Raw genomic sequence first — 13,407 nt, forward strand, 5'->3', positions numbered from 1 at the left:
AGGCTCAGACTTTCTGAATACAAAACTCCAGAAAACTCCTGTTGTCCTGTGGTCATTTTCATCAGCTCAACAGAAGCATGCAGTGAGGTTTTGGGTCCCAAAAGCAGTGTAAGCTGATTTTTGTGAACTTCTGAACTTTGATATATGTTTATAGTTCTGAATTTAAAAATACTATTTCCTTTTAATGGCAGAAGGAATAAGTATTCCAGCTGACCAGCCAATTACTAAACTGAAGAACTTGGAAGATGTTGTTGTTCCTACGATGGAAATTAAGGTGACTGAATTTGAAATAAATATACACTATAACATAAAAATCTTAGATTCAACTTCAAATTTTATAATGGCAGTCAGGGCATATATCTCTTCAAGAAGTTCCCATGTTCTTTACAGGTCAGCCTACCAGGGGTGGGAGATACAGCGTGAGATGTTTTCCTTAGGCTCTAGAAGACCTTGACCCTAAGTCTTACATTGCCACTTCTGCTGTTACTACCAGCTAGTCTTTGATAATCAAAAGTGGAGTTGAGCTAACTAAATCACAGAGAGGGTTTGGGAATCTGTATCTCTTACTTTGTAGGTGCTAGCTCAGAGTATCAGGGAGGCACGTAATGTCCAGAAAGGTGTGAGAATTACTAGATAAGCCTCTTCTGCTGTTCCTCAGTGGCCAGCTTATACGTTTTGACCATTCAGTAATGGTGAATGCTCCATTCCCCTTAGCATAAGTGATTGACTGATTGGGTGCATAGACACTCAGATGCCACATGCTCTGCCTAGAAACTTAACCAGTTTCAGGAGTGTAGAGCTCACTGAGTAGGTTGCTTTGTGGCTTGAGGATATGGAGGATGGCTGAAGACACAGATCTTGAAGATTCCAACAGTTTTAGGATTGTAGATTGGGTCTATTTGCGGTCTAATGTAAGGCTAATGATCCCCAACTGTATGTGAACATTTTCTTGGGACAATGCTAGTTGGGACAGGCTGAAATTGTGGCATAGCTTGTTCAGTGGACATCTGCAACACCACATCCCCTCTACCAATGAGGTGAACAGGGAGGAATCAAATTCACTCCTTTGCTTAGCGTATTTTTGTTGCTATTAGTGGGTGTTATCTTTGTGGGTGATGGAATGCTCATATTAATATTTTGCATATACTGCTAAAAAAATGTTTGTGAGCAACTCATTACCATTTTCTCTGAGTGAAAGAGAGGCCACATTTATATTAATTTTAAACTAATGTCTAATTTCAGGTGGATCCCACAGGAAGATACGAAAATTTGGTGACAATAAGATCTTTTAAGCCAGAATTTCGTTTAGCAGGAGGCATGAATCTGCCTAAAATAATAGATTGTGTAGGATCAGATGGTAAAGAAAGGAGGCAGCTGGTTAAGGTAGGTTCTGTCAGTTGTGACGACATCTCAGAGACTTGGCTTGTTGGAATTTTTTCTCATGTCAGTTTTCTCATGTATCACTTGTGTGTCATGAGCTGACTTTTCACAGTTCAGTGTCAGTTTTCTCAGTTCAGCATCAGTTTTCTCAGTTCAGCGATGCTTTAATAACAGAAATCACAAAGTAATTATAAGTACTATCATAATAATATAATATAAATAATAAGTAGTAATATTAAATATTCTTGTAGTTATTTTTCAACAATACATGTAGTATAGAATAGCTTATTTGACAACTACCAGACCTGCTGACTTGTGTGGTCATGTCTCAACTAGTGACCTGGAGTATACAGCAAATAAAAGCCATCAGCATTCTGTGTTAAATACCTCCTTTTTTCTTTCTTCCCCATCTAAAAAGAATTACAGCTCAGAGACAATCAGAAACATGCACATAAACACACAAATCTCTAAAAAAGTATTCTTTCTTTCATTCTGTCTTTGAGTGTAAACATTCAGCAGCTTCTGGGAGGGTTCTGTTTTGCTGTTAAGTATGGGGTAGTTCTGAAAGTTTTAAGGAGAAGGGGGAGTCCCTAGATCTGCATCCAGTAATCAGAACTGCAAGTACCAGCTGCTGCTGCTTCAGCTGTGTGCTGGATTGCTAAATACGGCGAATGAAACATCTAGGTTAAAAAGGGTTCCATAAGGTGTGTAGGTTGATTGAAACTTTAGTCAAATAACAGTTGTTAAAAAAAAGATGAAAAATATGATGATTTAAGATAGTGATGGTTCTCCTTTAGCAGTTGAATACTATTAGAAAAATAGTTGTTAATTACATTTTATTACAGGTGATTAGTGTGAAAAAGTAGTTTTTGTTTTGTGGATTTTTAAAAATAATGTTCTTAAATTGCCAAGCAAGAAGTTGAATGCTGAAAGAAGTGTTCTTTAACTGCTTTTTCTGTTGTGCTAAAGGGGCGTGATGACCTGAGACAAGATGCTGTCATGCAACAGGTTTTCCAGATGTGCAATACATTGCTCCAGCAAAACACTGAAACACGGAAGAGAAAATTGACTATCCGAAGATACAAGGTAACCCTGGACAGCTGCTGCAACAGAGGAACAAATGCTACTGATAAAGCGTATTTCCCCATTCTCCTCTTTTTAACCCAAAGCGAATATAAAAGTGTATTTATTTTTGTTATTAAAATAGGCACTGCTCCTTAAGGTATGGAATAAACAATTAACGCAATTTAATTATTACAGTTACAATAATTATTACAGGTTTTTTAAATCCTTAAAAAAATTTCTGATGTCCAGTTTAAACACTCTTCAAAGCTTGCTTTATATGAACTTGTAATTTAAAAGAAATTGAGTCATGCCCTGTCCTTGACTTATAAGTTGCTAGTCATCAAACTTGAGCATACAAGTTTGTTTATGGATTCTCATTAAAATTTTAGTCTTGTGATATTCCTTACAATTGAATCCAGAAGTCCTATCTAGGGTCTGTTCATGCAGAATTTGAATTGGAGAACTGTTCTTGTTGCAAGCAGGAGTACGGGAATAAATTCTTATTGTGAATGCAGAAAATATATTTGAACAGGAACTTTCCCCTCCTCCTTCCTTTTTATGTGCTTGAGTTTGTAATAATAGCTGGGAAGGTGACCTCTGAATAAGTACTCTCTAAGTAGAAGTTCTTGCGGTTGACAAATGAGAAATGTGCACTCCAGGATCTCTAAAGGAGCTTACCTGAATTGCTGGCATAGTTTTAAGAATTCACAGGTGGAGTCACATTTTTTTGAATAATTTTCAATGAAGACTCAGGTTTTTCTGTGTAAAAGTGAATGAGAGCAGGTAAAAAGAGAATGGGGGGGTTGCATTGTGAGATAGAGACTTTCATGAAAAAAGAAAATAGAAGGAAAGAGACAGTAGCTCTTTCTCTGTGGACTGGAGATCGTTCATTCTGGCCAGTTCTGTCTGCCACAGCAATTACAGCCAGTTATGAAGTGAGAAACTGTTCCCTAGGATAGGAAGCAGACTAAGACAAGCCTAATATGTTCACAGAGCTTCCATGTGTTTGTTCCAGATTTTACTTTTTACATGCAATTCGCACAATGCTTGTATTACCCTGTTCAAGAGTAGCAAGCTGCTTGCAATCACAGGTCATCTAGAATACCGACTCAAACAGGCAAATTGAGTAGAATCATTAAGTTGTACTGAAGTATGTAGGGGAAGGTTCTTGGGGCTTGGAAAAAAACTGCAAGTATTTGGTAGAAAAACCTTGAGTGTATTTTATATATTTATACATGAGTATTTAAAACCTATATTGTGGTCAGCTGCATTGTTTGGTCTTTTGTCTTTTTAAACAAACACAGATGTCCACCCATGCATTTTGATCGTGGTGTGTACAACCCTCCTAGTGCAGCGGTGGTTTTGTTTTTGCAGGTGGTTCCGCTTTCTCAGAGAAGCGGTGTTCTTGAGTGGTGCTCGGGAACAACTCCCATTGGGGAGTTTCTAGTGAATGCCGAAGAGGGAGCTCACAAGAGGTACAGGCCAAAAGATTACTCCGGTTATCAGTGTCAGAAAATAATGATGGTGAGTCAAAATCACTAGAAAAATATAGCTGTCTTCTATTCTTTACTGGGGGGGTGGAATTTACAGAGAATTGTGTATTATGCTTTTACCATATAGTAATGAATGACCAGCGGTGAAGAATTTTTACAAAATCAGAAGTTGCTGAATGGATGAGCGCTGCAGGGAAGATCTGAATACAGCTGAATCTCCAAGAAATCTGTAAATTGTATTCTAGAATACAAATCCATTGGAATTCCAAAGTTATCATTACAGAGACCCAACAGAGTCAGTATAAAGCTGTCTTACAACATTAATTTATCTTTGTCATGTTTCTCATTGCATTGGAGAATTATTTTGTTTCCATGAATAAACCAAAACTCTAAGTACTAGTCCTTGAAAATAAAAGCATTATTTTAGAATGCAGCTGAGATTATTGTAGTGTCTTAGTTGCTGTAAGGCAGTGTGAAGGTGTCTGGCTTCTCCACCACCTTGGCAGGTATTTACCCTCTGCCCCCACAATGAGTCAGTTCAGGGAGCTGAGCCAAAAGAAGATTTAACTTTATGTTAAACTGCCAGAAAACACCTGGTTCAGTGGATACAAGTAGGGGAGGGTTCTTTCTTCTGATGATAGGTAGCTGCTAGATGGGGATTCAGCTGGTTTCATTTAGTTCCACAAACCACCTCACCGTATGTTTAGAAAACTGCAAACAGTTTTACCTGTTACTTTATATAGCCATCTTTGTGCAAGAAATTATTTCATTTTAAATCTGTGTAATATTAACAAGATAAAAATGCGATTTTGGCGCTGTCCAACTTTTGCATATGAATAAGTGAGAATGACTTTCTCACAGTGACACGAAGGTGTCAGGTAAGCAAAGGTACCTGAGCAAAGTGCAAGGGGAAATATCTCCCAGCAAGACGCATTTGCCTGTGCATGCATATGAAATACATACAACTGCCAAGCCAAGGAAATGGGAGTGTGTTTTTTACATGTAGCCCATGAGTTGTGTATGAAAATGGAATTGTTTAGTAAAACAGATAGGTAAGCGCATTAATGATTGCTGTAAAAATGACGTTAATTCATAGCTCAGAGAAAGGAGTGAGAAGAGCATTTGATGGAGGGGAGAGGGGCAGATAGGAGGGATGTGTTTGTTTGAAAGGAAGGTGTCATTTCTGTCCAAAGCAGTCAGTCATGGGCAAAGCATTTCTTACTTGTTTAAAGGATGCACAAAAGAAACATTCTGAAGAGAAATACAACATCTTCATGGGAGTCTGTGAGAACTTTCAGCCTGTGTTCCGTTACTTCTGCATGGAAAAATTCCTGGATCCAGCGGTGTGGTTTGAAAAACGACTGGCATACACTCGCAGCGTGGCTACATCTTCTATAGGTACTCTATTGGATTATTAATATTGGCTTTTTAGATTATGTAAACAAAGAATTTATACCATTTCAGAGGTAACAGCTATTCTGTTATTGTCCCATCTCAAAAGAGGAGGGTGTACGGGGCAAAAATGCCAGCAAGAACACCAACACTGTTTTGTAATTAAGATTTCTGATTCATTCCCCCTGCCCTTTTCTGCCACAGAAAGACAGAATGGAAGTCTGTGTTTCTTTGTTTTATAGACTAGTTTGTATTTTTAGAGTCTGGTTGGTTGTTGGTTGTTTTTTTGTTTTTTTATTTTCTACCTGACTAATTCTATTGTTTTGATTTAATATTTATTAATTTCATCTGTAACCTCATGTTTTAAGTGAGTTGAAAGGCTTAATCTTTTACTTTATTTGTACTACTATCATTAGCCATGGCTGAAACTGTTATTTAAGCTTTGGCATTTTTTCTTTGATTTTTTTTTTTCTGCCTCAATGAGGAAATATAGGTGTTGGATTGTGGATTTCTTTTGGATGACTCAGTTCTGTATGGAGTCTCTCGAAGATATTTGATAGTCGATTGTATACATTGCAGTAGACCCTATTTTCATGTGTTGGATTGTGGATTTCTTTTGAATGACTCAGTTCTGTATGGAGTCTCTGGAAGATATTTGATAGTAGATTGTATACATTGCAGTAGACCCTATTTTCACAGAATCACAGAACGTTAGAGATTGGAAGGGACCTCAAAAGATCATCCAGTCCAATCCCCCTGCCGGAGCAGGAACACCTAGATGAGGTTGCACAGGAAGGCGTCCAGGCGGGTTTTGAATGTCTCCAGAGAAGGAGACTCCACAACCTCTCTGGACAGCCTGGTCCAGTGCTCTGTTACCCTCACTGAGAAGAAGTTTCTTCTCAAATTCCAGTGGAACCTCCTGTGTTCCAGTTTGTGTCCGTTACCCCTTGTCTTATCATTGTTTGTCACCGAGAAGAGCCTGGCTCCATCCTCGTGACACTCACCCTTTATATATTTATAGACATGAATGAGGTCTCCCCTCAGTCTCCATTTTAAATGGTAGCATGTTGTTTATACACTTGCTTTTACAGCTTAGCAGAATTCGATGAAAGAATTTTATAGGAAATACTGCTGGTATCCATGTCCATCAGCTAACAGAGAAACAGTAACAGGCTTAACTTGCAGCAAGAGACATTTATTTTGGAGGTTTTCTAGGTATAAGGACAGGGAAGCCCTAAAATAGGCTTACATGAAAGATCTTATTATTTGTATCACTGGCGATTTTAAAAATTGACTTAGACAAGAGTCACTCAGGAACTATTTAGTGACTCAACTATTGTTGAGTTGTCGCTGCTGAATTACAGACTGAATTATGTCCTGTCCTGTTTTCTGGAAGTTGTTTGGCAAGAAGTCTGTGGAGTAGACAAAGCAATGTGTATCTGCATGACAATAACCTTTTTGCAATTGCATTCAGTTAACCGTTTCTTTCTAGATTTGTGGAATGGCATTTCCCCTTTACTGGAGTAATATGTATACACGAGGGAAAAAATATTCTGACTTTTAATTCATTTGCACGTGTTACACTGTTTCTAATAATCTTCTCTTTGTTAAATTTTCCCTGTTTTTACAGCATGTAAAAATGGTTTCAGCACTTACCTTTTTCTTTTAGTTGGCTACATACTTGGACTTGGAGACAGACATGTTCAGAATATCCTGATAGATGAACAAACTGCAGAACTAGTGCATATAGATCTGGGTAAGTGGGACAGACAAGAGAACTTTCATTTTTCTTTACTTTGATGTTTTTTAAAACATTTATTATCCTTACATTTAGGGGTTGCTTTTGAGCAGGGGAAAATCCTTCCCACACCAGAGACTGTTCCATTCAGGTTAACCAGGGACATTGTGGACGGAATGGGAATCACTGGCGTGGAAGGAGTCTTCCGAAGGTAAGTGCTCATGTATTGCATAGGGCTAAGGAGGGAGCAGAGCCCTTCTGGCGTTACAATCGTGATATGTTGAATAGTTCTGGTGCTTGAGAGGAGACTCCGATTTCTGCTGATTGTATGCAGGCATAAATGCTGTTCTCTATCTCATACGCTGTTCTTTATATAACCAATTACAAGTTCATTATTGTTGCCCAGCTTTTCATATTCTTCACTGATGGGTTATTGTCACCCTCTTGTGGAATTCCAGGGTGACTCAGTGCATCCAAAGGCTCCACAGCGTAACTTCATCTCTTGGTTAAACTGCTGATTTTTGTTCTTTCAGAACTATGCATGTCTTTCAGAGCTATTAAGTTTCTTCAAAACATTTTGTTCTGTTGCTTGTATCTGTTCAGTTTTATGTAAGTAATGTGCAGTCTTTTTCCTCTTTTGGATCATGTATTTGATATTGCTCAGTAAGTGCAAATTGTAAATCCCACAATAGATTTGAACTGCTAAACAGAAGAATCCCTAAATTGCTGAGTTTTATTTCAGCCTCCATCCTGTCTCCTGCCAATGACCCAAGAGAACCCTAGAAAGCAGGGTATTTCTCTCATTTAAGACTTTCATGATGTTCATGAAACGTGGGGGTTTGCAACCCCCACGTTTCATGTCTTTAAAAAAGTACGTAGCATGTTGTCTTTTCAAGGCAGCAATTAACGTTAATGAGTAGTTCCTAATATACTTTTGTCCTGTGAAGGAACAGCCACTGCCACTTCTATTCTAAACATTTTTCTGTCAGGCTCACAATTCTGTGCTACTTCTGAAACTTTTGTCCCATGATACAGAAAAACAGGAATTGTTTGGCTCCAGCTGAAGTAAACACAGTATAAAAGGCACTGGTCTAATAGGCATGGGTGCAGATACTTGTTCTGCCTAGGCTAGACTTGTAATTAACAGTGTAGGTGTAAGTGCATAAACAAGTCATCTCGGGATGGGGTGTGAACAGTCAGTTAACTTTGGTGGGCGTGTTCTCATCCCTCTTTCACTGGAATACCTTGGGCCATAAGGAAAGCTTTGTGTTCCTCCCACAAGATCAGTTTACTTGGGAGTGAATGTAGGTAACCACCTCTGTAGCAAGAGTCACTGGGGAGATTTCAGAAGTAGCTTCATGTCTCTGGCTACTGGATCTGCTCCTTTCACGTTAAGGAACCCTACTGAGGTTCTCCGACATTGTTGCCAAGCAGCTCTGCCACGCACATTTTCATCCAGCCAAGCAATTCTGCCACCGTGGCATGGCTCAACATTCAGTGTTAACTCCATGGTTAATTCTGTGTATAGAAACAGTTCAGACAGTGAGACAGGTAATCTCTTTCCCATGGGGAATGTAATCAATGAACTACCCAATCTCCTGATCTTACACTTCTAAATTTGTCCATTTTTTTTTTCCTAAAATGGAAATATCAGCGAGGTTACTTGAAAGTTAAAAATTAACCCTTAAGAAGAGTACAAATATCTGTTATTTAAATGATGAAAATACCATTCCATTTTACCAAAAAGAGCCTAAAAATACAGTAAAATATTTTCTAGATGCTGTGAGAAAACAATGGCTGTTATGAGAAATTCTCAAGAAGCTTTGCTGACTATTGTAGAGGTGAGCATTTTTTCATTCTGATAGGAACCTGCCAGAATATTTGCAGTTTCTTGTCTGTGTATTGGTTACTGTACCTAATATTCATGTAGGGGTTTTTTGTTCAATTTGAATGTAGTAGTGTTGGCCAGATTTGTTAATTCATGTAATCTTCAATAAAATCGGGACCAGTTTGTATTTTCTATGGGAACTATTTGTTTCAGGCATATGCAGTTTTCTCTTTTCAGTATCTAAACGCTCCTAGCCATAGTGTGACGTTCCTAACATGAGTAGCGCTGATTGAGTGAAATCTTCTTTGCATAAGTTACAGAGAAGAGAATTAACCTAGTTTTTGAAAGCAGCTATACTATGCATTAAAAACTAATGATATTTAGTGCCCAGAAGTGTATTAAAAAGTGAACTCTTCCTTACTGAAATGGGATTGAGTGGCAAAACTGCGTCATGTATGAACAACGCAAATACCTGCAAATGATCAGATGCAGTTTTATTGTTTGATTGTCTGCTAAGCCATTTAGCCCAATTCTATTGGATTTTAAATAAACAAAACAAACCTAAACCTCCTAATACTGTGGTTAGCGTGGGCATTACCAACCGTGTGTTTCTCTTCCTGCTAGGGCACTGAAGTAGCTGTAATTAACAGTTTAAGCCTCTATTTAATTTCTTTACTGCATAGGTGCTGCTCTATGATCCTCTTTTCGACTGGACCATGAACCCCTTGAAAGCTTTGTATTTGCAGCAGAGACCGGAGGATGAGGCTGACATGAGCTCTACCCTCGGTACTGAGCCACAAGAATGTAAAAGAAAAGCCAGGTGCAAGATCTTTTTCTTACTGCCTGCCTGCTGCACTGTTGCCTTGCTTTATGGTTTCTTACTGGATGTTGCTCTTGTTGTTTGGATCCATATCTAGTGCTCCTTTTTTCTCTTTCTGTTCTGCCAGCAGCGATGACCAGAGTTTTAACAAAGTGGCTGAGCGTGTTCTGATGAGACTGCAGGAGAAGCTGAAAGGTGTTGAGGAGGGAACAGTGCTGAGCGTGGGAGGGCAGGTGAACCTCCTCATACAGCAGGCCATGGACCCGAAAAACCTGAGCCGACTCTTTCCTGGGTGGAAAGCATGGGTGTGACTTGGAAGGATTCAGCACATTTCTAGAAGAAACCTATTTTTATGCAGCAAGCGTCTTAACATTTCAAATTCGTCATTCACAAGTAAAACTTCTGTCAGCAGCAACCATGAAGGCTTACACGTGGTAGTATTTGGTGGAGGTTTCAACAATATTTTTTGTCCACTGATGTTCACCATACAGTATAAAACACCAACCAGGGCTTTGATGGTCCTTGTGACCTGCAAAGACATTGCTTGGGTATAATGGATGCATTACATTCTTAATACCTGAGATTCATCACTTTTGTGTGTATGTTAAATAGTTGGAGTCTTGACTATAAGAATCCATACAGTCATGTGAACGTGTAGAACGGATGATCCACAAACCAGGAGTCATGAAGTAAATAGCTGAAGTGCATTACAAAAGAAGGGTTGTACTGTAAAGATAATGCTGCAGTGAATGTAAAAGTAAACAAGAGAACCTTGTGTTTAGTGACCTGAGGTTGGACTTTTTTTTTAGATTAGTTAAGTGGACAATTTAAATAGATACAGACTTTCAGCCAAGTATAATACGGCTGCTTTTTTTCCTGTTGTTAATAAAATTGTGTTGGTTCTTTCTTTTTATAACATTGCTTTAATGGTATAAAACAATAAAAAATACTCAGCTTTTAGACTTCCTTGATAAAACAGACTGACTATACAACGAAGTGCAGCATACAAAACATGGCTCTAAAGCAGTCATTCTGTACCTGGAATAAGTGCCTGTTGGAAACATAGAAGTTGTATTTTGAGCACAAAAATCTCATTCTGATTTCACGCAGTTTTACAGAAGGCATTGCTCCCTCTGAAATAAAAAGACCTACTGTGATTAGATAGCCAATGCACGAATAATAGGAGAATGCACTCAAATAACAGTCTCACTGGTATAGTTAATAAATCTTCCTGAATCGTCTTTATATTTTAAAATATGAATGAAATTAGGCATACTCTCACATTACCTTTGTTTACATTTCATGCATTTTTACAGCTGTATAAGTGAAGAAGAATTTCTAATTAGCATTTCACTCATTTGTATTTGTACAGTGTTCCCACAATTGTTGTGCTGTATCTTTGTTTTATAAGTTAATGTCAACATAGCAAGGTGAGTCTTTTGTATTATGTTTTCTTGAAGCTGACATGAATTTCTGTTGATCCTCGGAAACAAAGGTGCGTTCTGGCTTCTCTGTGGGGAAGAACTCACATCCAGGGGTACAGTGGTTTGTTGTCTGGAAATAAAACTTACCTGACAGAGCACCTGTGAATCTCTCTGTGAATTTAAATGACACTAAGGAAAGGGAGAAAAGTCCTACCAAACAATTAACAGCCTGGCAGGTAGAAAAGGACTAAACAAAAACACTTTAAAATTTTTATTTTGAAAAAAAATTTCTTTTTAAGTACAGATTTAAAAAAATGAAGTAGTATTTCTGGAATTTTTTCTAATGCTTCCTATAGAAGAAATTGTTTAGGCATTTTGGGGGGTTATTTAATACTAGAACTCTGGCTAATCATATAAATAAATATTGCATAAAAGCACTTAGCAGATCCTGTCCTTCCTTCATGAGTTACTGGTGCTCCACTTGCATACTTTCATCTTGCTGGGCTGCAACTCAGGTTTTTATACTCACAGTAAACAGTGAAATCAATAATATCGATACAGTTGTCTCGGGAAAGCCTAGCTTTAGAGGAAATAATTTAATTATTCCTCTGCAATGCTCTTCATTTGGTGTTTAGTGCCTATATTTTGAATGGCCTTACATTTTCATTGTTCAAGCTGAATGAAATGCAATTAAAAATTCAGGTAGATGTTGTAAATATAATTGAAACCTACTTACATGATTTGTAAGCTCCTGTAGCGCTGTAACACCAGTGAGCTGACAAACATATAACAGCGAATTACTAACAAACCTTAGAGTGTCCAAAACACGGTCAAAATCCATGTGGCAATCCTGTTACTATGAGATCTGAGTTCAACGAATCTAACGTTCTTCAGATAATTGTCATCTGTGCAAAGCCTCGTGTAGCCAAACAGTAACAACTGAGACTCTGCTTGCTTTCTGTTCCAGTAATGCCTTAATTAAAAAAAAATCAAAATTAGAAATGAATGGTTTGCAAAAATGTGTCACCTATGGATATACGCTTGCGTAAGAACAGAAAAATGAAACCTGGGTGGGAATGCTGTTTAATTCTGGACTGTGGTTTTGTCACAAACGCTACCTGATGGTAAGGTGGATTAGTGTTCAAGAGCCTCAGACAAATTCACTATATTGGTAAGCTAGAAATGTGTGAAAACAAGTCAAGTTGCCTCTTTACTATTAATTTTTTTCTTGGAATGCATCTTAGTAATTTTAAACATGTTTAGAAAAGATGATTTCTAAGAAAAATGAGCCTGTGATGTAGTGTGATGGGGAAGAGTTTTTAAACAGCCACATATTTGTTTGAAAGTAGCTTTTTCTGGTGAAAATTCTGTTGGAGAAATGTCTTCAAGAGTATGAACTGTAAAAATGTTAAGCACTAGCAGGTAAAGTGGTCTGAATTACATACTCTCACTGAACTTTTCAATCAGCAAAGAACTCTGTCCCATGAATAGGAATCAGATTAAACTGGCCAGCTGGTGAGGTACAGCGAATTTAAATAAAAGAGGGGTGTCAGTCCCATGGGCAATTTCCAAACCAAATGTTTTTGTGGAGGGGAGATTCGTGGAGGGCTTCTGACCCATGTTCATGTGGTTTGCACTTCAGGACTAGACCAAGTACTCCTAACATTTTCATTCCTGTAAGTTTGCCAAGATAGCTGAAATAACTCACGTTATGCAAAACTACAATGTGAAAATACCATCAGCTTATCTAATTAATATATAAAATAATGACAGTTCCTCTAATCAGACACTAAAAATGATGCAATATCTAACCAGCCTCATTAGTATCTCATTCTGTTTGTCTTCACAGTGGTTTGTGTTTCCTTTTTGTCAAGCAGACTGCGCTTACAGATCACAACCAAGGATGGATCCATGTCTGGGACTCTTCTGTACTTTTATCAGCATAGGGCACAGTTGCTTTGTAGGAAGTTTTTGGTCAGTGTCTGAAATACCTCTCTGGTGCAAACCGATGTGCCGTTGTTGATGTAGGGCGATGCTGAATCCTGTACTGCATGAATGGGGTGTAACGTGAGGTTATCTGGGAGCACTGGAGGATATAAAGCCTGTTGGGACAGTGCGTGGCTGGGAGGAGCCAGACCTCAGGCAGTGCTGTCTACTGGTTATAAATATCAGCTGACATGCGCTTTTTCAGTCAGGCAGTGCTTGTTTAGCCAGCATCTGTTGCTGAAATTACAACTACTTCACCTCGCAAGAGAGTAGAGCAAAAT

The 13,407-nt window shown here is 38.3% G+C and overlaps 1 protein-coding gene across 1 annotated transcript; it reads left to right on the plus strand.

Annotated features, from left to right (window-relative positions):
- Positions 1-839: 839 nt before the first annotated feature.
- On the plus strand, positions 840-10,027 carry LOC104540583 (serine-protein kinase ATM-like). The gene is made up of 10 exons (XM_010184420.1): positions 840-911; positions 1,243-1,383; positions 2,350-2,466; positions 3,820-3,969; positions 5,171-5,336; positions 7,000-7,086; positions 7,165-7,279; positions 8,846-8,909; positions 9,580-9,716; positions 9,847-10,027. Exons 1-10 carry the CDS (start codon positions 840-842, stop codon positions 10,025-10,027), a joined length of 1,230 nt encoding a protein of 409 aa, XP_010182722.1.
- Positions 10,028-13,407: the final 3,380 nt, after the last annotated feature.

The sequence above is a fragment of the Mesitornis unicolor genome, unplaced genomic scaffold (assembly GCF_000695765.1).
Source record: "Mesitornis unicolor isolate BGI_N332 unplaced genomic scaffold, ASM69576v1 scaffold29635, whole genome shotgun sequence".
NCBI classification, from domain to species: domain Eukaryota; kingdom Metazoa; phylum Chordata; class Aves; order Mesitornithiformes; family Mesitornithidae; genus Mesitornis; species Mesitornis unicolor.